The following is a 22,685-nucleotide window of genomic DNA, read 5'->3' as shown; positions in this document are numbered from 1 at the left end:
CAGATTATTGTTATAGACTTAAAAATAGTTTAATGAAAAAAAAAATTGTAAGATTTCACTAAATGTAGTTTCTTTGTTAATATATTTTCCTGCATAAAATCTTCATTTTTTTACATATATAACTTCTCTATAATTGTTGTTACTCGTGTACTTTGTTATATAGCTTTCTAATAAATTTAATGCATGGTTGTTTTGTTTGTTGTCGAAACCATAAAAGAACAAAAACATGCTTTTAAGAGCAACCAAATATTTTAAAATTTGTATAAACCAAAACATGTTATTAATTGGATAATTTTTAACCCCACTTTAATTTTTGGTAAATATATATAAACTGAAATTACATACATGCTTCTCATTGCAGCTTTCCGCTACTGAATATTTATCATTCAGCAATTTCAGAACCGGACCGAAAGAATGGGAGGCATTCGATGTAGCTTCTTGCTTCAATGCCGATCAAAAGAAGGGATTCCGTTTGAAAGTGAAAGGTAAAATAAAATATTTCATGCCCCACCAAATTCATAGAATAATAAATTTGTGAAATACATTTTTGATTTACTTTTAAGTTACATAGTTAGTTTTATCAGGAATTCCACTAACTATTTTGCTATTAAAAATGGGTTTTTATAATTTGTAGCCAATATGTATTATAATCCTCGTTTACTGTAATTATTCAAATTATTTTATTACTAATTAGAGACTTTGTCGCGCATTTGCTGTAAAAAGTTCTCAGACTTTTTTTCTATATTTTTCTCGTTAGACTGCGCCGTCTGTTAACGAACTCATTGACTTTTAAATTTGGTAAGAATTTTTTTTTTTTAAAAGAATAACGGCTGGCACTAAACTTTCGTTCTTCACCTTAGAAGATGCCGGAAGTGTTGCTCATTTATCGTTACCCAGTGGGCACGTGCGAACCAAAGTCACGGAGGCGAGCAACATTATCCACGCCACACTGCCACAAAAACCCGTTCATAGGGTGGGCCACATTCATACATTCACACATCAGAAGACAACAGAGAGAGAGAGAAATACCCATGCCCAGCGTGGGATTCGAACCCGCAGCCATTGGCTTCGCAGTCAGGCACGCTAACCACCCGACCACCTGGTTGGCTATTTGGTGAGAATCAACTCCCTGGCTTCCTAAGCGACAACAAACCAAATGCTTCTATTTCTTTAAGTTTTACTTTAATTCATTTTTCAAATCATCTATGCTCTTAGCGATTCTCAGTACTGCACATTTATACAAGAGTACAAAAATTTTTCAGGTCCCCCTCTTATTAAAAATAGCTACTCGTATGAAAACGTTTTGGAAAAATTATATATAAGGCTGACAAAACTTACCAACGCTTCTTTGGTTCGAATCAGTGAGCTAAAGGTAAGTTAACTAACTTATTATACTTTCTTTTCTTGACAACATGTTAAACGTTTCACCACCTTAATTTTCAATTTTCGAATTTTGCCTTACATTGTATGAGATATTTTTAGAATATTTGTGAGAAATGAAGTGAAACAAAGCACAATGGTCGTACATGTAAAATTTGAAAAAAAAAAATAGTAAAAACAACGTTATCCGAATTTAACGAATCACTGTGGAAGTCGATCACAAAAAAGTTTTAAAAAAATCATTAATTTTTATTTATATTTTCATATAATTATATTCAGATTTATTTTCAAATAGTTTCTTCATTTGTTAAGAGCTCCGTTTAGTTTTATTTTGTAAATAAAGTGATATTTATTTATATTTAAATCGTTATTTGATTATATTTCTCTCGATCAGAAATACCCTGGTATTTAATCTGTCTTTCTATCATAGTGAACTCCGTAGATATCCCATAAATTTAAGTTATTACTTTGCAACTCTCATTTTAATAGTTTTTGAATCCTAATATATATTTATTTTAAAAATTCCTTTAAACAAACATTCCAAGTGTTATGAAGCAAAATGAAACAAAACCACAAATAAAATATGTCGATTCATTAATGAGGAAGACCAAATGAAGACAAAACAAACATCAAAGCCATTTTGTTTACCCGAGGGAACTTGGAGGAGTTTCTAATCATCGACTTTAAACTCCTCGTTAATTCGAATGGCAAACAAACAGGTTTTGACGTTCTCAGTACCACCGTCCACATTTGCGATCCGACAAATTTAGATACAATTTTTCTATTTTCCTTGATTAAATTCTATGATCCCAAAGTGAATCTTTTTTTTAAATTTCATTTTTTGATAAGACTTTAAATATATACACTACTCTACAATAATGGAAGAGAAACTTTTGGTCTTTGGTATTTTTTTGTATTTCTCAAAAAATACTTAGAGGACTTCTTATTTATTTTAGACGTATTTGGTTCATCGATTTTTCATGCTTTGTTTAAGGATTTCAAGGGGTTTTGGAATTAACAATAAATTGCAAAAGAAAACAGTATTTTTTAACACCCTATGCAATAAGCTTAGCAAGCAATAAGCTTATAGCTTGTATCGATTGCTTTGGTTGTTATTTGCATAAAATTGCATAAAATTTCGTAAATTTAGCTTAAATATTTATGGAGATATGAACATTTTTATAAAAAACAAATTTTTTTCTCACGTTTTTTTTTTATTTTTTTTTTTTGCTATAACTTTAAAAATATTCAGTAAAATGCAACAAAATTTTTGGAGCAATTTAAAACAAATTGTAAAATTATTGATTTAAAATTTGAAAGAAATTGTTAAAAAATGCGCAAGATATGAGTATTTAAAGTAGTTCTTTTGTGCTGTCCATGCGCAAAAAAAATTAAAATAATGTTTTCATAATTTTATTGTGAATCGTGTTTGACAGCTAATTGAAATTTTTTTATTTAATTATCCTAAAAACGTAAAAAGTTTTAAGCAATTTTCTAAGTAGTTTTTGTACTTTTCGAAAGATAGTTCAAAACAATAAATTGTTTTCCACATATTTAATTTTGTTCTTGCTGTTCAGTCATTATAAGGTAGCGTAATTTGTGAAAAACCCTGATTATTTTGAGCTTATTTTTAAGAAAGTACAAAAACTACTTAGAAAATTGCTTGACACTTCGTACATTTTTAAGATACTTAAATCAGATTTTTCCATTAGTTGCCAGATACGATTCACTACAAAATTGTAAAAAAAATATTTTTGGAATTTTTTTCACGCATGCGCAGTATGTTTGCTCATTTTTAAAGCATTTTTCTTTTCCAAATTTTAAAGCAATAATTTTGTAATTTATTTTCAATTGCTAGAAAGTTTTGTTTAATTTTTCTAACTATTTTTAAAGTTACAGCAAAAAGAAACAAATGACAAAAAATTGTTATTTGTAAAAATGTTCATATCTGCAAAAACATTTAAGCTAGATTAACGAAATTTCATGCAGTCACTGCAAATAGCTACCAAAGTAATCGACACAAGCTAAAAGATTATGGCTTGATTTTGTGTGCACAGTGTGTTCAAAAATACTTGCTTTCTTTCGTAATTTAATGTTGGTCTCTCGAACTCTTGAAAGCTTTAAAGTTTATTGCCAAGTATAATAAAACGCATGAACTAAACATTTCTGAAATTACAAAGTAGTCCACTAAGTATTTATTGAGAAATTTAAAAAAAAATATTAGAAACTTTCTTCCATTATTATAAAATAGTGTATACATGAAACGAATCATCTAAACTTCTTAATTTTAATAGTTAAGGTTTTCTTTGGTTGCTTGTTATATCAGCATAAAAGTGTTAGTTGAATGTTCATATGATTATTATATTCTAGGGGACGTTTGAAGGAATATATGTCACAGAATTTACTGGCTGGATTCTAAATAAGCTGCAATTGAACGGTATACGAAAATTTTAAAATTTTAATTGCATTTTTTAAAAATAATTTCTATTTTAAATGAGATTTTAGTTCAAATAATCATGTTCAATCTTTTGTTTTAGTGCTAAAACAAATGATGAATGATATATCAGTAACAGAGTTCGTCAGTAGTCATTTTATTCGTGTGTAAAATAAAAAACGGATTACTCTGAATAGCTTTTGATTTAATGATCGAATTTACACGTGCAAAGATTGAATGGTTTGAGTGCCTTACCATAAATAATTAATAATTAATGGTTCAAGGGGTAACTTTAAAAATGCTAATTAATTAGAGGAGACGATATTTTAAATTATCAAATCAGACGCAAAAAACGTACTTTCTCTGAATAAACATGCATTTTTTTCGGCAGATTTAGATTCTTGACCTATAAAATATGAGTGCTGATTGCAATTTGAAAAAAAATGGTTCTAATAGTTTCGTCATCGGAGATTTCGAATGTTTGAACCTTTACATGTTTATTCACTTTTTTGGTGCATTTCACCATGTCGCTTAGAGTTAATTAAAAATTGTCTGCATTATTAACAATAAAATTCCATTGCCAGCGTATTGATAATAAAATTCAATTTTCCGAATATAATTTCAGGCAAAATATATGTTTTAAAATAATTTATTATTTTTCATTACTTTTTATTATTTCATCTAAAAATCGTCTAAAATGCTTTCATTGTTTTAATGGTTTCAATTTTTAACGTATTTTTCTCTCGTGCATTTTAAACTATTTATTTTTAAATGACAAAAAAAAATCTTTGAGCGAAATCACCGAATAATTCTTGCGTCAGAAAATTTTTAAAAAAACATTGTTAAATTTTCATTTCTGATAAACTAATCAGGTGATTCCATTCAAAAATTTTGAATTTTATTGTCTAAAATTACGCAGTTTAAATTAATGTGATTTTCCGATTACAAAATTTAATTATAAAAAATAAAAGAGGAATTTAAAAAAATATTTTTACCTGCAATTATTTTCGGCGAAACGAAGTTTTTGTCTTCCCCCCCCCCTCATTTATGTAAATTTTTTTTTTAATTAGCTTGAATAGTTTGAGAATTATTGCAAAATATGGAACATTAAGAGGGTCAAACTTTCGATCACGTTCAAGATTAATGGATTTGTATTTTCATTTCAGCTGACATCATATTTTGAGGATCATGTATCCTATCCATATTATATTAGTCAAAAATCTTATACATTTATTCAGTCCGTCCGTGAATTAAATTATATTCTTTTCGAATAATTAGCAAATTTAAATTTATCCCATTGAAACATTAAGATCTTCATACGTCATGATACGATCATTAGTTAAAGAAATTTTAAAATTTTTTTACTTTTTTTAACGCACTGCACATAATACGTGTTTTCTCTGTTAACAATAAATCAATAAATTATTATTTCAAATTATCTCATTATCTGTCTCATCTCCATCAATGCCTCAATTTACTTTTCTAAATAAATTTCAAAGTAAAAAGTGTTTTATTTTTCCTCCAAACAAAAATTATTTTTAATTCGTATCATAAAAGTATTGAAAGTAAAAATTTTGCCTCTACTTGTAAATGAGAATGACTATAGTTGAAGAAATTGTAGTTAAATACTTAAAACCCTTAACAATCTGTAATAAATTAAATATTAATTATTTTATTTAAGTATTTTATTTAAATATTTCATTGAAATTAATTATTTTATTTTTACCGTAGCTTTTGTTTTTGAGATGAAAAAACTGTATTTTAGCTAAATAAGCTATTCAATTTATATAAATTAATTCTGACGTTATTTTATTCAATTTTTCAATGATTATCTTTATAAATTTAAAATTTGCTTTTTTACTTTAAAAATATATTGTAGTTTTTAATAATATTTTTTTACTATTGTTATTTTATCATATACATTGTTATTTGTATAAAAATATATTGTTGTATTTTTATTACTCATGTTCTTTTTTTATCAAACAAGATAATTTATCAAACATTGAGCAACGTTAAACATAACGGTTTTATCGAAATATTATCTTCACCTTCATAATTTTCAGGAAAATATCTTATGATATAAAAAACGATTTCACTGATAATTCCACTTTTAAGTTACATTTATTTCCTTAACAAAGTAAATTAAACATAAGTATTTTTTTCCTACTATAAATCAGGTTTTATCTAATTACTTCCTTCTGGAGAGGCGAATTATTTTTCATTTAAAAATTTATCATATAAGGTTTCTGTTTTCTATTATGTCTTGTTTTTTTGGTTTTTCTTCAAAGTTTTGATTTCTAATGTTTTTAAGTTTTCTTCTTTTTTTAATTTTACTTTATAGGGACTTGAATTTTATTTGAAATTTGTAATAGGCGTAGTTTAAAAAAAGTGTCATTATGCCACAAATTTTTATAAGCAATTTTTTTTCGGAAATAAACATATTTAATTGCACAAAATGTTTGATACTAGGAAATCTAAATATTAATGTATTATTATTATAAATCAAATGGTTAAAATAAAACCAGGTAAGCAAAGAATGCAATTTATCTCTGAAATAAAAAGAAAAGTATTTTGCCTAATTATGGTCATTTTAAGAATGATGTTCTTTTCCGTTTAAAATTTTATGAAGTTTATTTAAAAAATACTTTATAAATTTACATGAAACTTACTTTTTTTTTAATTCCACTTACAACACGAGGATTTTTATTAAATTTCCTACCTTTAAACCTTTATTTAATGTTTAAAGTCATTTTTCGACAAAGACATATTAAATTTTATATTTCTATTTCAAATTTTACGAAGAGAATTTTTTTTCTTAATAAGTAAGTTTTTAGAATAAAAGATAGCATAAAAATAAATGCATTCATTCGTTTTTCAGCAAAGCTGTATTAATGAGTGTCATAAAATATGAGCTTATACCATGTGAACTTATACAATAACTAATAGATTGACTATCAGAATAAAAGAAAATTAGCTACTCTGAAAAATAAGGGTAATAGAATGAATAATTGACAAATAATAAGAAATAAAAAACATGGTAAAATAAGTACCATATTTTGTGCGGTACGCAGACATACGCAAATTGGAACAATACGCAGACAAAAATATAAAATAGCACAATACACTGTATTTGTACAATAAAAAGAAAAACAGAACCATTTTATTTTTGCTTTTAAAAATGGATTCAGTAGCTCTTCAGACAAACTATATCATTTTTTACTTGAAACAGGAAGCATCATTCCCCATAAGTAAACAATAGGAATTTCATATCCACTTTATTTGTTTTTCATTGATCAGTTTTTATTAGTAATGTATAGATTTTGTACTACAGAATGATTAACGATTTTTTGAATACATTCCGAAATAAACAATTCTTTTGTTTATCTTATTTTTATGAAATGCAATTCTGCTTTCTAATGGAGGAAAAATAAAGTAAACATTTTTTCCGGCACTATTACTACGATTATTTACATTTAATGTCATGGATGATGATTAATACTTAAAACAGAATTTAATTAACAAAAATTCTCACATCTTATTTTCAATACATATTAGTTATAAAACATTATAAATAAATGTTTTAAAATTCTATACACTTTGCGACGCATTTTATATCAGTTCTTAATCTAAAATTTAATTAAGGTTAATTTAAATACTAGTGCTAAAACATGATTATGGACAAAATTTTTGAAGTTGAGATTATTATAAATTTAGAATTTCTGTGGTCGTAGCTTTCTAAAATTACATTACTTTTGCTTGTACTATAATCATTTACAAAGATATAAATGCTTTTTTGTGCAAGATGATACCATTAGATAAACTAGTGATTTTAAGTCTTTAAATACGCTTATCTCAAAATCAGGTTTTTCACATTTTAGAACACCTTAAATATGATGTTTCATATTGTTTTTAAAACAATTGTCTGCAATTTTTAATGAATGCTTATTATTATAATACACATGTTTTGAGCTACAGACTAAGAGAATAGAAATGGATTAAATTTTTTACGCATGTTTCTTTGCAAAGACACGTGATGAAATTTTTTAAAATTTGCTTTGTTAACTATATTGATCCGTAACTGTAGTATATGCATTTACTTTTAAGAAAATAGTTCAAAACAAAGTTTATAACCTTCTAGATAAAATACTCTAAGGATCTTTTGTTTTGGGTGATAGAATATTTTTACATTGTTTTGAGTGCATTTAAAGACGTGCCTCATTTTTACCTAAAAATGACCATTTGAAAAAATAAAATAGGTTAGTAATTGTTTTATGTTCGTTTCATAAGTTTTTACACATAATAAAACACATAAACAAGTTTTTTTAAATTTTTATATTAATATTTTTTAAAAAGTTGTTGAAACTAATCGGATACCTTAAAAAAATAACCTGTTATGTTGAAAAAATATAGATTTAGCAAACATTACTTCACATGGTAAATTCTTGAAATTTTTTTTTTTTTNTGATTTTCCGATTACAAAATTTAATTATAAAAAATAAAAGAGGAATTTAAAAAAATATTTTTACCTGCAATTATTTTCGGCGAAACGAAGTTTTTGTCTTCCCCCCCCCCTCATTTATGTAAATTTTTTTTTTAATTAGCTTGAATAGTTTGAGAATTATTGCAAAATATGGAACATTAAGAGGGTCAAACTTTCGATCACGTTCAAGATTAATGGATTTGTATTTTCATTTCAGCTGACATCATATTTTGAGGATCATGTATCCTATCCATATTATATTAGTCAAAAATCTTATACTTTTATTCTGTCCGTCCGTGAATTAAATTATATTCCTTTCGAATAATTAGCAAATTTAAATTTATCCCATTGAAACATTAAGATCTTCATACGTCATGATACGATCATTAGTTAAAGAAATTTTAAAATTTTTTTACTTTTTTTAACGCACTGCACATAATACGTGTTTTCTCTGTTAACAATAAATCAATAAATTATTATTTCAAATTATCTCATTATCTGTCTCATCTCCATCAATGCCTCAATTTACTTTTCTAAATAAATTTCAAAGTAAAAAGTGTTTTATTTTTCCTCCAAACAAAAATTATTTTTAATTCGTATCATAAAAGTATTGAAAGTAAAAATTTTGCCTCTACTTGTAAATGAGAATGACTATAGTTGAAGAAATTGTAGTTAAATACTTAAAACCCTTAACAATCTGTAATAAATTAAATATTAATTATTTTATTTAAGTATTTTATTTAAATATTTCATTGAAATTAATTATTTTATTTTTACCGTAGCTTTTGTTTTTGAGATGAAAAAACTGTATTTTAGCTAAATAAGCTATTCAATTTATATAAATTAATTCTGACGTTATTTTATTCAATTTTTCAATGATTATCTTTATAAATTTAAAATTTGCTTTTTTACTTTAAAAATATATTGTAGTTTTTAATAATATTTTTTTACTATTGTTATTTTATCATATACATTGTTATTTGTATAAAAATATATTGTTGTATTTTTATTACTCATGTTCTTTTTTTATCAAACAAGATAATTTATCAAACATTGAGCAACGTTAAACATAACGGTTTTATCGAAATATTATCTTCACCTTCATAATTTTCAGGAAAATATCTTATGATATAAAAAACGATTTCACTGATAATTCCACTTTTAAGTTACATTTATTTCCTTAACAAAGTAAATTAAACATAAGTATTTTTTTCCTACTATAAATCAGGTTTTATCTAATTATTTCCTTTTGGAGAGGCGAAATATTTTTTCTTTAAAAATTTGTTCATATTAGATTTCTAACAAGAAAAAGCCTTTTTTTTTTTTTTTTTTTTTTAAAACTATGNTTTTTTTTTTTTTTTTTAAGTTAAGAATTCTAATGTTTTTAAGTTTTCTTCTTTTTTTGATTTTACTTTATAGGTGATTGAATTTTATTTGTAATATGTAATAGGCGTAGTTTAAAAAAAGTGTCATTATGCCGCAAATTTTTATAAGTAATTTTTTTTCAGAAATAAACATATTTAATTGCACAAAATGTTTGGTACTATGAAAGCTAAATATCAATGTATCATTATTATGAATCAAATAGTTAAAATAATACCAGGTACGCAAAGAATGCAATTTATCTCAGAAATAAAAAGAAAAGTATTTTGCCTGATTATGGTCATTTTAAGAATGATGTTCTTTTCCGTTCAAAATTTTATAAAGTTTATTTAAAAAATACTTCATAAATTTGCACGAAACTTACTTTTTTTTATTCCACTTACAACACGAGGATTTTTATTAAATTTCCTACCTTTAAACCTTTATTTAATGTTTAAAGTCATTTTGTTGACAAAGAAATATTAAATTTTATATTTCTATTTCAAATTCTACAAAGAGAATTTTTTTTGTTAATAATTAAGTTTTTAGAATAAGAGATAGCATAAAAGTAAATACATTCATTCGTTTTTCAGAAAATCTGCATTAATGAGTGTCATAAAATGTGGACTTATGCCATGTGAACTTATACGATAACTAATAGATTGACTATCAGAATAAAGAAAAATTAGCTACTCTGAAAAATAAGGGTAATAGAATGAATAATTGACAAATAATAAAAAAAACTTGGTAAAATAAGTACCATATTTGGTACGGTACGCAGACATACGCAAATTGGTACGATACGTAGACAAAAATATAAATTAACACAATACGCTGCATTTGTACAATAAAAAGAAAAAAGAAAAAAAAATATTTTTGCTTTTGAAAATAGATTTAGCAGCTCTTCAGACAAACTATATCATTTTTTACTTGAAATAGGAAGCATCATTCCCCATAAGTAAACAGTAGGAATTTCATATCCGCTTTATTTGTTTTTCATTGATCAGTTTTTATCAGTAATGTATAGATTTCGTATTACAGAATGATTAGCGATTTTTTTGAATACATTCCGAAATAAACAATTCTTTTGTTTACCTTATTTTTATGAAATGCAGTTCTGCTTTCTAATGGAGAAAAAATAATGTAAACATTTTTTCAGGCACTATTACCACGATTATTTACATTTATTGTTATGAATGATGATTAATACTTAAAACAGCTTTCAATTAACAAAAACTCTCACATCTTATTTTCAAGCATTTTAAATAAATGTTTGGAAATTCTATACACTTTGCGAGGCATTTTATATCAGTTCTTAATCAAAAATTTAAGGTTAATTTAAATACTAGCACAAAAACATGATTATGGACAAAATGTCTGAAATTGAGATTATTATAAATTTAAAATTCCTGTCGTCGTAGTTTTCTAAAAATACTTTACTTTTGATTGTTCTATAATCATTTGCAAGTAGATAAAAGTTATTTTTTTCCAAAATGATACCATTGGATAAACTAATGATTTTTTGTCTTTAAATGCTCTTATCTCAAAATCAGGTTCTTTCGCATTTTGGAACACCTTAAATATGATATTTCATATTCTTTTTAAAACAATTGTCTGCAATTTTTCATGAATGCTCATTATTACAATACACAATACTATTGGGTATTATATGGCCTGGGTACACGTGCTTTGAGCTACAGACTAAGAGAGAAAAAATGGATTTAATTTTTTACGCATGTTTCTTCGCAAAGATATGTTGATCCTAACTCTAGTATATGCATTTGCTTTAAAAAAAATAGTTCAAAACATAGTTGATAACCTTCTATGTGAAATTCTCAAAGGATCTTTTGTTTTGGGTGATAGACTTTTTTTACATTGTTTTGCGTGCATGTAAAGACGTAAAGTGCCTGATTTTTGCCTTAAAATCACCATTTAAAAAAATAAAATAATTTAGTAATTGTTTTCTGTTAGTTTTATAAGTTTTTACACATAATAAAACATATAAGAAAATTTTTTTTAATTTTCATATTAATATTTAAAAAAAGTTGTTGAAACTAATCGGATAACTTAAAAAAACAGACTGTTATGTTGAAAAAATATAGATTTAGCAAACATTACTTCACATGGTAAATTCGTGATTTTTTCTTTACTGCGATCCATGGTACATAAATCCCATTTTATACATCCAATCATTAGATCAGAAGCTATTCAAACTGCTTTCTATTTTGCTCTCTGTACAACATTATCAATTATTAAATTTTGATCTTTTTATTTCAGAATCCATTGCACTTAACAAAGAACATGACATGTATAAGACTTACGAATTGATTGAAAAAGCTGCTGCTGAAGGAAAACTCACAATCGAAATTAATAAAGTAATCTTTATCACCTTGACGGATTTTATATCTTAATTTTTCAAGACTTAACTAGCATAGTTCAAAAGTAAAGCATTTATTGTTCATGTGCTGTTGTCGTGTCAATGCTGAAAAGCCTATTGTAAGGAAGAGGAGAGCTCTTCTTGTTTTCCAGTGGAACCATCTAGGGCAAAGAATTTGACTTATGCCACGCACATACGTCACAGCCCGTTTTACAATGATGACATATTCCCATACCATCAATCCATCTGCGGATCGTAATTTTGACCTGAACCTGAGTACGATCTATCTCCGATCCAGTACCCTCAGAGGTATTTATTTGCTATGAGAACTTGGAGGACTTTGTGATCCCGACTGATTTAGCGTGCACTAGGTTATCCCGGCCTCATTGTTCATGATAATATTATTTGTTTTATTGCTGAAATTCTGGAATGACAAAGTACCTACTATATCGTGAAAACTAATGTCAATAAAGTGAAAAATATATATCTTAATTTTTAAAAAAACTACAACCATGTTTTACCCCTCTCTGGCGCATTGTACCCAGTTTAGCACACTAATTACAGTAACACACACCAAAAGTATTACTAAACATTCGAAATGTAAAACCATTTGTTACAAAATGCTCACCGATTTTTTAGCAGCCATTATTCTAACGCATTTTTAGCGCATTCGCATAGAATGCGAGGTTGCATTTGTCAATGTGCTGCCTGATTAAAATTTTCAATCGAAATTTGCTGTTTCGGAAAGGGTTAATTCATACACTGCTTTTATGCATGCAGTTAAATTCCTATAGTAGCACTAAACTCCTACAGTCGTTTTGACATCAAATGCATATGCATTATTTCACATAGTCTTGATTTCTTCCCCGTAGAGCCAAAATTACACCGTTTTTTCTTTCTTTTTTTGTACATTTTGCTTTACCTTACTTAACAACTCCTAAAAATTCTTCAATAATTCTCACAATCGGATATAAGTCGTCAAATTTAACAAACTTTATAAATTTTTCAAATCGCTTTAAAAGTTCTCGAGATATGTTTAACATACGCAAAAAGTAAAATTGACATTAAGGGGTCTAAACTTTCGACCACTTCCCGGACTAAACAATTTGGACCATATTTCCCAGATTACGGCTGCCCTCTTTTGAGGATTAAAATCAAAATCCGTTAAGAAAAAAGTATATTTAATCAGAGAAAGTACGTTTTTGTGTCTGATTTCGTAATTTAAAATATCTTTAATTGACATATTTAAGTTCACTTCCTCGAACCATTAGGATTGATTCTTGGAACATGAAGATCCGATCATTAGATCAAAAGTTATTCAGCATGGTCCGTTTCTTTTTATAACGTTGAACCACTCGTATCGTTATATAGTAAAAAATTGCTCCCATTTTAATAAAGTCCTGCTTTCTATTATATTAAATGTTACATATGAAATGTATCATATGAAATGTTAATTTGTATCATTGTTTCATTAGCTACAAAAACGATTTTCTCCCATGATAATTCAAATAGAATCAAATTGCATCGAACTAAAGTTGGGTCAGATTCGTTCACTATTCTAATTGAACATGCAACAATAATTTTACCTGTGAAAAACAATTATTAAATAAACATGAGTTACCTTCTGACGCAGCATTGTATTGTTCCTAGATAACAAATAAATGCTTAGTTATTCTTTTTTTAATCAAATTGTCCACTTAAAGATTTTCCATAAATTTTCCTTTTTTGACAGATTAATTAAAAAGTTTTCTAACCTAATTTTTTCTTGTGCTTGCATGATTTTTAAGATAGGGAAATTGAACTTTCATTACATGATAATTTCTTTTGTTGCAGGATGAAATTTACAAAGTGACAGATATTACAGATATAGTTGGACGTAAGTATTTTTACTGTTTTTATTCTGTAAATGTTAGTTATTAAGCTCTTATCTTTGGGATCTATGTGTAGAATTGTACTCTATAATTTTACTGAATTGGATGGTGAAATTTTTACTAATTTTAGCGCATAAATTTTTACGCTATTTAATGTTGATATTTTTGTGAATTTTATTTTAAGTGTTATATGAATTCTAATTTCATGAAACTTTGTAAAATTATGTCACAGCTGAAATTTTTTTATGGTTCCACTTAAGTCAGAAAAGTTGATTTTAATTCCATATTAACCTACGAAAAATTATCTGAACAATATTTGTTTATTTATTTTTTTTTTATTTATATTTTCCATATTATATTTTTATTGCCTTATTTTTTATTTCATTTATTTTATTTTTCATTTAGTTTTCTATTTTATTCATTTTTTCTTTATTTAATTATTTATTATTATTTTATTTATTTTTTCATTTAAATGTGCTACAATGCAGCCAAAAATTTTAGATGTAATGGTTGCAAATATTTTAAATTACTGTCAAATCTATTTTAATTACATTGAAAAAGTTTTTGTAATAGATATTTTAAGTGTTTTTAATGTATATTGTAACTAGAGTAAATTTAGTAATTCTTAAGCAGTATTTATAATAACATTTCATGAACCACATAAAAGGTGTGCTTATGTTACGGAAATTAGCAATATTTTCAAGATTTGTTTTATAAAATGCAATATTTTAAAATAATTTTGCAAATTGTGTTATTTATATTTTATAAATGATTTTTCTATTCTATATAGACCGTGCAAGCTGCACTTCTGGAGGTAAATATTATTCTCTCATATATTTAAAGAACATTATTTTTAAATTTAGCTTGCAGAAAAACATTTTAGTTTCAGACGATTCGCGATCGCAACGCTCGAGTACGCCGTCTAGCGGGAGCCTGTAAATATCGGACATTAACTTAATACAATCACATTTTCTGCCATCAAAGTCATTGACTGAATCAGACGCCATTTTTTAGCAGCAAATAAGAAACAAAATTTCCCTAAGGAAAAGGCCGAAGAACTTGAAAAAAATCTCCAGAATATTAGTAAATCTTTCAGGAACAGAACACGCCAAACATTTGAAGAAAAATTCCTCAATAATTTTTAATTTCTATTATCAACAAACTTGCAACTGATGACTTCCGATTTCGGATACTGTTACAGATGTGTGTATTAAGGTAAAATGCATTTCTTCTGTCTTCAATTCATTACGAATTAAAGTGAAGTCAACATTGCTTTCGTCATTCCAGTGAATAAATATGAATTCAGAACATACAGAATTGTAATAGTTATAGCATATTCTTCTTCGTTATAGAATAGTATATATTTCTGTATCCATATAATTCGGAAAACAACAATAAAAAATTATCCAAGTTACTTGAAATAGTGCCATTTGTGCTGATTCTTAATTAATTTAAATCGTTTTCTTGGTAAGTTTTTTTTAATTTTGAAAGAATAAGTTCAACTAGAATTCAGCTATTCTGTTTTTAGCTACATATTCAAATTCATATCAATTATAAAATTTTGCTGTGTAGTATGTTATCTAAAAGTAATGAAGGTATAAACTATGTATCTATTATTTGAGAATAAAGTTTTCAAACAAGGAACTTATCATTTTGGAATTCTCCGGGAATCATAAATCAGGTAAGTGCAATGATTTTTACAATAAAAAATTTGCTTGTAAATATTTTTTTTTCATTTGATGATGGTTCTCTACAGAATGGTTTTTTACGTCTGATTAAGAACTATAAGAATAATAAAAAAAGAAACAATATGAAAGTTTTTATTTCAATGTTAAGAATTCTTAAAATCGTTTTTTTTATCCTAAGAATTCTTTATTTTCCGTTTTTTAGTTTATAATTTTTTGATAAAAATTGTTCTCAAAATACTTTTTTTGAAAAATTAAATGGTATAACATTATGTGTTTATGTATACTTCTTGTATATTCCAATGTTTGAAGTAATATGATTCAGAAAAGTATGGAATAAAAATTCGGTACTTACGTATTAACGCCACCGCCGCTACAGATTTGGCGGTTTTTAAGTGCCGCCAATCTACACTTAAAATTTTTGCGACAATTCATAAAATAAAACACTTTATTTAAAATCAAAATAGTCAATCGGATTTCGGTGGAAAATGAGCCGATATAGAGTTTAGCATAGATTCAAAACAATCATATCGCCATATGAACTCTGATAAATAAGATTCCAAATGAAATAACATTTCCAAAACGTACGTTTACCAAGATAAAGTTTTATGTTGTGGGAATTGGTACATTTTCGTTTTTTCGGTAAAATATTTCCCTCCTGAAAAAATAAAATTGCATCTTGTTTTGTTTTTGGCAAATCCCAAAGACGAATTTTCGTAGCACTAAAAATGGCGACAAAAAAGAATTGTTTTTTTTTTTTTGTTTCGTCAGCATTCTTTATTTTACGTTTCTTAGTTTCTAAATAATGATTTTTATTGAAACTTGAAATTTTTTGATAAAAATTGTTGTCAAAAAACTTTGTTTACAAAATTAAATTTCATAAAATTATGAGGCTTATGTATACTTTTTGTTCATTTTAATTTTTGAAGTAATATGATTCTTAAAACTATAGAATGTAAAGTTTAAATGGGCCTTTCATGTTATATCATTAAATTTAGTAATACTATTTCTCGGGCATTAGGTTTTAACTCTTATAAGAATATACATATTTTTTTCTGTTAATGTACAAATATTTTTCCGATGTGTTTTGGATATTCCTTCTCTAATAAAAAGAGATACCATTTTGTTTTCGTTTGCATAAGAAAGAATATCAAGCATTTTTCTTTTTTAAATTTAATTAGTCACAACAAAGAAGGAACGTTGCAATGCTACATGCTACATTAACGACGTCTCTAGAGTAACTGAATGACGGTTCATGTAGAAATCGCAGGTATGCGTCTCATACAACAAGGCCCCCTATAGTTCGTTGCGATCGCGAATATTAAAAATATTAAATTACTATAAAAAACAACTTATTTTAGGCCAACTTGAGTATGACATCTGAAAATATTATAAGATTTTATAATTGGGAATAATATGAAAAAAACACAACTACTTCGATTTAGTAGGAACAACATATGACGCAATGCTAAACGAATGGAATTTAGTTGTTGTTTATTTAGTTATTGTTATTAGTAGTTGTTGTTATTTGTTTTAGTTGTTGTTGTTTATTTAGTTGTATTTAGTTTCAATAACTTTTCCTTATAATGCAATAAAATCTGGCGAGCAGCTATTTAAACGATCGAACACTTCGTTTGTTTATTTGTGGCTTGAAGTTAGGCTCGCAGAAAATGCCGTTCATGGGTTAAATTTAGTAGGAACAACACAACCTGTGACGTAGGCTATATTATACCCAATTATTCTCCTCCGTCCTGTTCACTTAGTTTTTTTTTTAAAGTATGAAATAAAAAAAACAATTTCGCTAGAATGATAAAATTTTTCAGCGTGGCTCTCATTTGGCTAAATATCAACTCAGATTATATTTAAAAAAATAATTCAATTATTTAATTAAAAAAAATTAAAATTAGCTGCTTTTAAAAACTAACACACACTAAAAAGTAAATTGAATCCATGAAAAATTTATGCTCCTTTTTTTATATGAGTCTAAAAAAGAACCTAATTTTCATTTTCATAAGAAAAAAGAAGTCGAATTGATTGTAATGATGATCAAAAAAGAAAGTGTTTGCCTAATTAGAAAAAAAAAATTAGTATAAAAATTAATTTAAATTTCTGCAACATTTTACTTTTACTCTGAACAGGATATTGTTTGATCAACTCTTAATTGCATAAATAAAGAAATTTAAGTTTGAAAATTGGAAAATTTATTCTTAGATCTGACTTTTTAAAAATCTTTGAAATCTTACTTTTTGAGTATGCGAAATAAATAAACATATTGAAATAAATAAACGTATAAAAATAAATATATAAGTAATAAAAATGCATTTCAAACATATATAATCGAACTTACAAAAACATTTTTGTGAGATATAATGATTTTAAACAAAATCGAAAGTTATCTCAAAAACTAAACAAACTAAACTAAGCAATTTTTAAACAACTAAAACAAAACAATTTCTCGCAAGATTTATATGTGGAGGGTGTTCTGCCAAATTAATAAACAGAAAAAAGGGGGTTGACTAAAAACATTTAAACCTGTTTGATTGCCAGAAGAAATAGAGAGAAAATGAATGCTGATTCGAACAAACAAAAAGTTTCATCAGATAGCCAAATTGGTTTTATGTTTTAAGTACAGCCTTCCTCAATAGTGATTTGTTAGATTTTAAAAATTTCTTTGTTTTTTGCTGGCTTGATTAAAGATTCGTAAAGTGTATAATTTTTTTCCGTTGCTTTTGAAAATAATTAAAAAGAAATGTAAAGAGTGGTAATTGCGAAATATTTGTATATGAATAATAAAATGCAAGTGTTTATTTCATTTATTTTCATTTGATTTGATTTTCAAATATTTAATTAATGTTTTGTAAACTTATATGCGCTTTTATCCTGTTTCATATCATATAATAGAATTATAATTTATTTTGTGTTGCTAAAAATCTTTTGAAAAACATCCTTTAATATTGTTATTAGTTACTTTTATTCTATGTTGTTAAAAGTAGCAATTTTCATAACATAATTTACGATTATTTGAACACTATGACGTATTTTTTTAAAATAAATCAGGGTTAAAATTTATTCATTCAATTTTTAGAAGTGAATTTTTTGGATAGTGCAATATTTGTTCGTTTCTAAACATTTTTTACCGTTAACCTTATTTTTAATGGTTAATTTTAATGCTGAAACTTTAAAAAGTATAGAAATTTAAAGGAATAATTATTGAATTTCCTATGGTAATTTTAAAAAGAATAAAAAAGCAAAATAAAGACTTTATTTCCTCTTCTCTTAAAAAATAAATACTTTTAGTTTCAGTTTCATTACTGTATCACATTTTAGAAAGTTTTTTTCTAAGTTTTGGTTGCAAGTAAAGCACTCACTTTGTTAGTTAGTTTAATTAATAATTTCTCCGTAACTATGAGTGCAATTGAGTAAAACTGAATTAATTAACTAGAAATGAGTTAATTATATCTAATGCAGTTTATAACTGAAACCTTGACTATTTAATATTTTATAGGTACATTGGCTGCTATTGCTATTGTGACATTGCTAATGGGTGTCGTTTTTGGAATCTTGGGATATTATGCATACTTAAGAAACATCAAAGGGCCACAAGATGCACCCGGAATTATATTACAGACTGTAAAATAAAGTACATTATGCCTATCATTTCATAAGTCATGTAAAACAAAAATTCATTTAATTTATAAATAAACATATTTTGTGTCAATTATTTAAATCAACTATTAAATTTTCCTTTTATACGCAAAATCTTAAAATATTCAGTGTGAAAAAAACGTTACATCCAAATATTTTTGAGTAATAATCGGAATATCGCATAATAAGATGCAATCTTCGTAGTTCGTAATTAATATGTTATTTTATTATGTCATTGTGTCTCTTCAGAGCTCAAATATACGGGGTTTTCGTCAATCACCCCTCTTAATATATATTTTTAGAATTTTTTTCAAAATGAAGAAACACTGATAGTTCATTAAAGGTCATAAGTTAACATTCAAGTGAGAGGAAAAAAAAAGCATAAACAGCGTAACCAAAAATAAACATCCAAACATGTTTGACTGCCGGAGGAAATAAAGAAAATGTGAACGAAATTTAGCAACAACACAATTTTTGGTTTTGATTTTTTTAGAGCCTTTCATCAGATTTCGATACGATTTTGTTTATTTTTTGATTGTCTAAATATTTATTTCGGACCTTTAATGTAAATATATTATTTATTTCTACAGCATTTTCACCCTATAGGATAAAGTTAACATTTTATACATGTGGTTGAAATATACTAAATACGAAAATCCTTTCAAAGATGTAGCGATTTCACTTCTTTCTGGTTCTTTCCTTAAATAGAACACTCGACCCAGCATTAACCTTATAGCGTGCACTAAATCTATGAAAGTGCCACAACTATAAAACCTCAGAAATGTCAAATACTCAATCGATTTTATTGCTAGAATGTTCAAAAATATGTCTGAAAATTCCTCCCTAATAAGCAATATTGTGACCTTAGAAAATCCACAAAAAAATAAATAAATAAACGTTCAGTTTTTGCCCCAAAAATTAATAAAAGTTAACCTAAATGTTAGAGATTAATTCAGCAGCAGAGCGATTTTATCGTAATTCCTAAGGAAAAGAAATAAGATTGCAGAAAAGTACTAAAATAGTTTGACTGATAAAGAGGTGGGCAAATTAAATGCGATTGATGTGATAAATATTTTCCATTCGTATAAATTGCGTATCGATATTCACTCCATCGAAATAATTCCAGTGAAAATCCACGCAGAGTCAGAAACAGTTCTTCCACTCGTCATAACATTGTTGGAACTCTTGACACTGGTTCGAAGTCAAAACTTCCCCGATTCGTAACTTAAAGTGTCTAAAATTTCGCCGATCCATAACTACTTTAGTATGTTCGAAGTTATGGACTTCGCCAATCCATAACTTCTCGGATACAAGACTTCGCAAATCCATAACTATTAAATATTTTTACTTTTATTTAAATCAAATTAATTATCAGTTAAAAGCTTTAAAACATTGACTTCTTTTCTAACTTAGCATTAAGCGTTTTCATTATATTATTTAAACTTAAATATTAAAATAAAAAAAAGTTTAATTTATAATTTTTACTTTTATTAAAATTATGCATTAGATAAAATATTTTTTTATTAAAATTAATGCATAAATTAATTATAGTTTAACGTAAATTGTTTTTAGAATTTATCCGCGCGAACTTTTGTCTACGTTAACTTATGTTTCCGTGAAATTTTGTCTACGTAAGCTTTTGTCTATGTAATATTTTACTTATCAAGCCTTTAGGTTGCGCCATTCAATCGTGATAGCATGTCCGTATTTCCGTAATAATTTTCCAAATTTTCCTTTTTTTATATATTTATTTAAACATAACAATAGGAACACTAAACATAAACACAAATAAACATAAAATTTTCCTGATTATGCATTATATATTCAAATCGGATTTTTCCGATTCCACGAGATGTTTATCTCGCCAGTTCAAGTTTCATTCTGATTGAATTCTCCCTCGGTTAGGGAAGACGCCTAGTAGAAATCCCTTTTGTGGGGATTTAACCTTATTCGTGGCTTGAGTTGCCACAGTCTACGCGAAGTCTTATCCGCCCCAAGTTTTGTCCTCGTGAAGTTTTGTCCACGTGCAGTTATGTCCGTGAAGTTTTGTGCACCGAGATTTCGACTGCGAATATTTTATCTCTTACCCTCTGGAATAACATTTAGCTTATCAGTTACAGTCTTTTTAAGTGTTTTTCAGTGTCCCAAATTACGTTCCTTGAGTTGAATTTTTAATTTTGGGACAAGGAAAAAGTCCAAAAAAACTCAAATTAGTTAGAATCAGGTCAGATGACTTGAGACTTTTAGTATAAGAATGCTTTTACCAGCCAAAAACACGTTTATTGATATTACTGTGATGTCAGGCCACATTTCTGTGATGCAGAATCTAATTGTTCTTGATGTTTGGTCTCATGATCTTTTTACGAAGTCAACTCATTTTTCAGAATTTCATGAATGCTGATGTGATTTGACTTCAACTGTTGTCCGATCATTTTGACAGACAGAAAACTCAACATAGTCAGGAAACTCAAGAACCCGGATTCTATGGATATTATCGTCGATTTTAGCGGTTGGAGACCTATCGCTGCATGATTTATTTTCTATCAATTCTATTCCTTCTGAAAATAACTTAAACCAACGGAATCTCGACTCTTAACAAAACACTGTCTTGATAGACCTGCTGGGTCTTTTGCGAAAGTTTCCATTGTAATGTGACCAAGTTCGAAGTAAAATCTGATAGCACTCCTTTTCTCTATTCTAATGACACTCATTTTCAGAACTCGTCATAAAAGTTGATTTCGCAAGAAAGATGACTTCGGACAACAGCATGAATTTACAGAGCTCAGTATTGCTCTGAGTCAGCACTTCCTAGAAGAGAGAAGACCTTCACAAGGATCGATTTAGTAGAGCATTAATTGAGAAATGAATAAAACAAAAAGGCAACTGTCACAACGTTCGGACTACTAAAACATTTTCATTCATGGTAATACATGTGAAAGGTTTCTTTTTTATAAGACTTGACTGAACGCACGTAACATTTCCATCTACCTCCACTACACGTTTAGTGAATTCAGGATTCACAAATCGAAAGTTACATAGCCATGTTTTTTTACTTAAACTACGCACACAGCATATTTTAACAAAAAAGAAAGAAAACTGTTAGGCAAATTATAGTTTTCGATTGTGCAACACATGATGTTTTTAGAATTTTTCGAAAAAATATTCGGAAGCACTTCAATATATATAAAAAAAAATTTCATGGAATATTACCATTATTTTTGCACACCAATGGAAACAAAAGAGAGGGAAGTAGTCTCAGGTAATTAAGAAACTCAAACAAACAATTGTAGTCTTCTACTTAAGTAAAATTTCGACAAATAAGCACTTTTGAATTTAAATTTTTACCACTTGATATTTTAAGATAACTCGTTTTCGTAAACACATTTTTTAAGCTTGATCATCAGCCTTATTTGGATAATTCCACCCCTTTGTTTACAGAGTGCATCATCTA

The 22,685-nt window shown here is 26.8% G+C and overlaps 1 protein-coding gene across 1 annotated transcript in view; it reads left to right on the top strand.

Annotated features, from left to right (window-relative positions):
* Positions 1 to 19,310, top strand: part of LOC107457224 (uncharacterized) — a 63,544-nt gene extending 44,234 nt beyond the window's left edge. Inside the window, exons 23-29 of the mRNA XM_071180407.1 lie at positions 362 to 485; positions 1,263 to 1,372; positions 3,751 to 3,817; positions 11,934 to 12,031; positions 13,867 to 13,909; positions 14,695 to 14,718; positions 19,095 to 19,310. Coding sequence (XP_071036508.1) covers positions 362 to 485; positions 1,263 to 1,372; positions 3,751 to 3,817; positions 11,934 to 12,031; positions 13,867 to 13,909; positions 14,695 to 14,718; positions 19,095 to 19,228 — 600 coding nt within the window. The 3' untranslated portion in view covers positions 19,229 to 19,310. The remainder of the gene's footprint in view (positions 1 to 361; positions 486 to 1,262; positions 1,373 to 3,750; positions 3,818 to 11,933; positions 12,032 to 13,866; positions 13,910 to 14,694; positions 14,719 to 19,094) is intronic.
* Positions 19,311 to 22,685: the final 3,375 nt, after the last annotated feature.

Source organism: Parasteatoda tepidariorum, chromosome 4 (genome assembly GCF_043381705.1).
Source record: "Parasteatoda tepidariorum isolate YZ-2023 chromosome 4, CAS_Ptep_4.0, whole genome shotgun sequence".
Taxonomy (NCBI): Eukaryota; Metazoa; Arthropoda; class Arachnida; order Araneae; family Theridiidae; genus Parasteatoda; species Parasteatoda tepidariorum.
The sequence above is the reverse complement of the archived record's forward strand: the minus strand, read 5'-3'. Positions and strand labels throughout refer to the sequence as shown.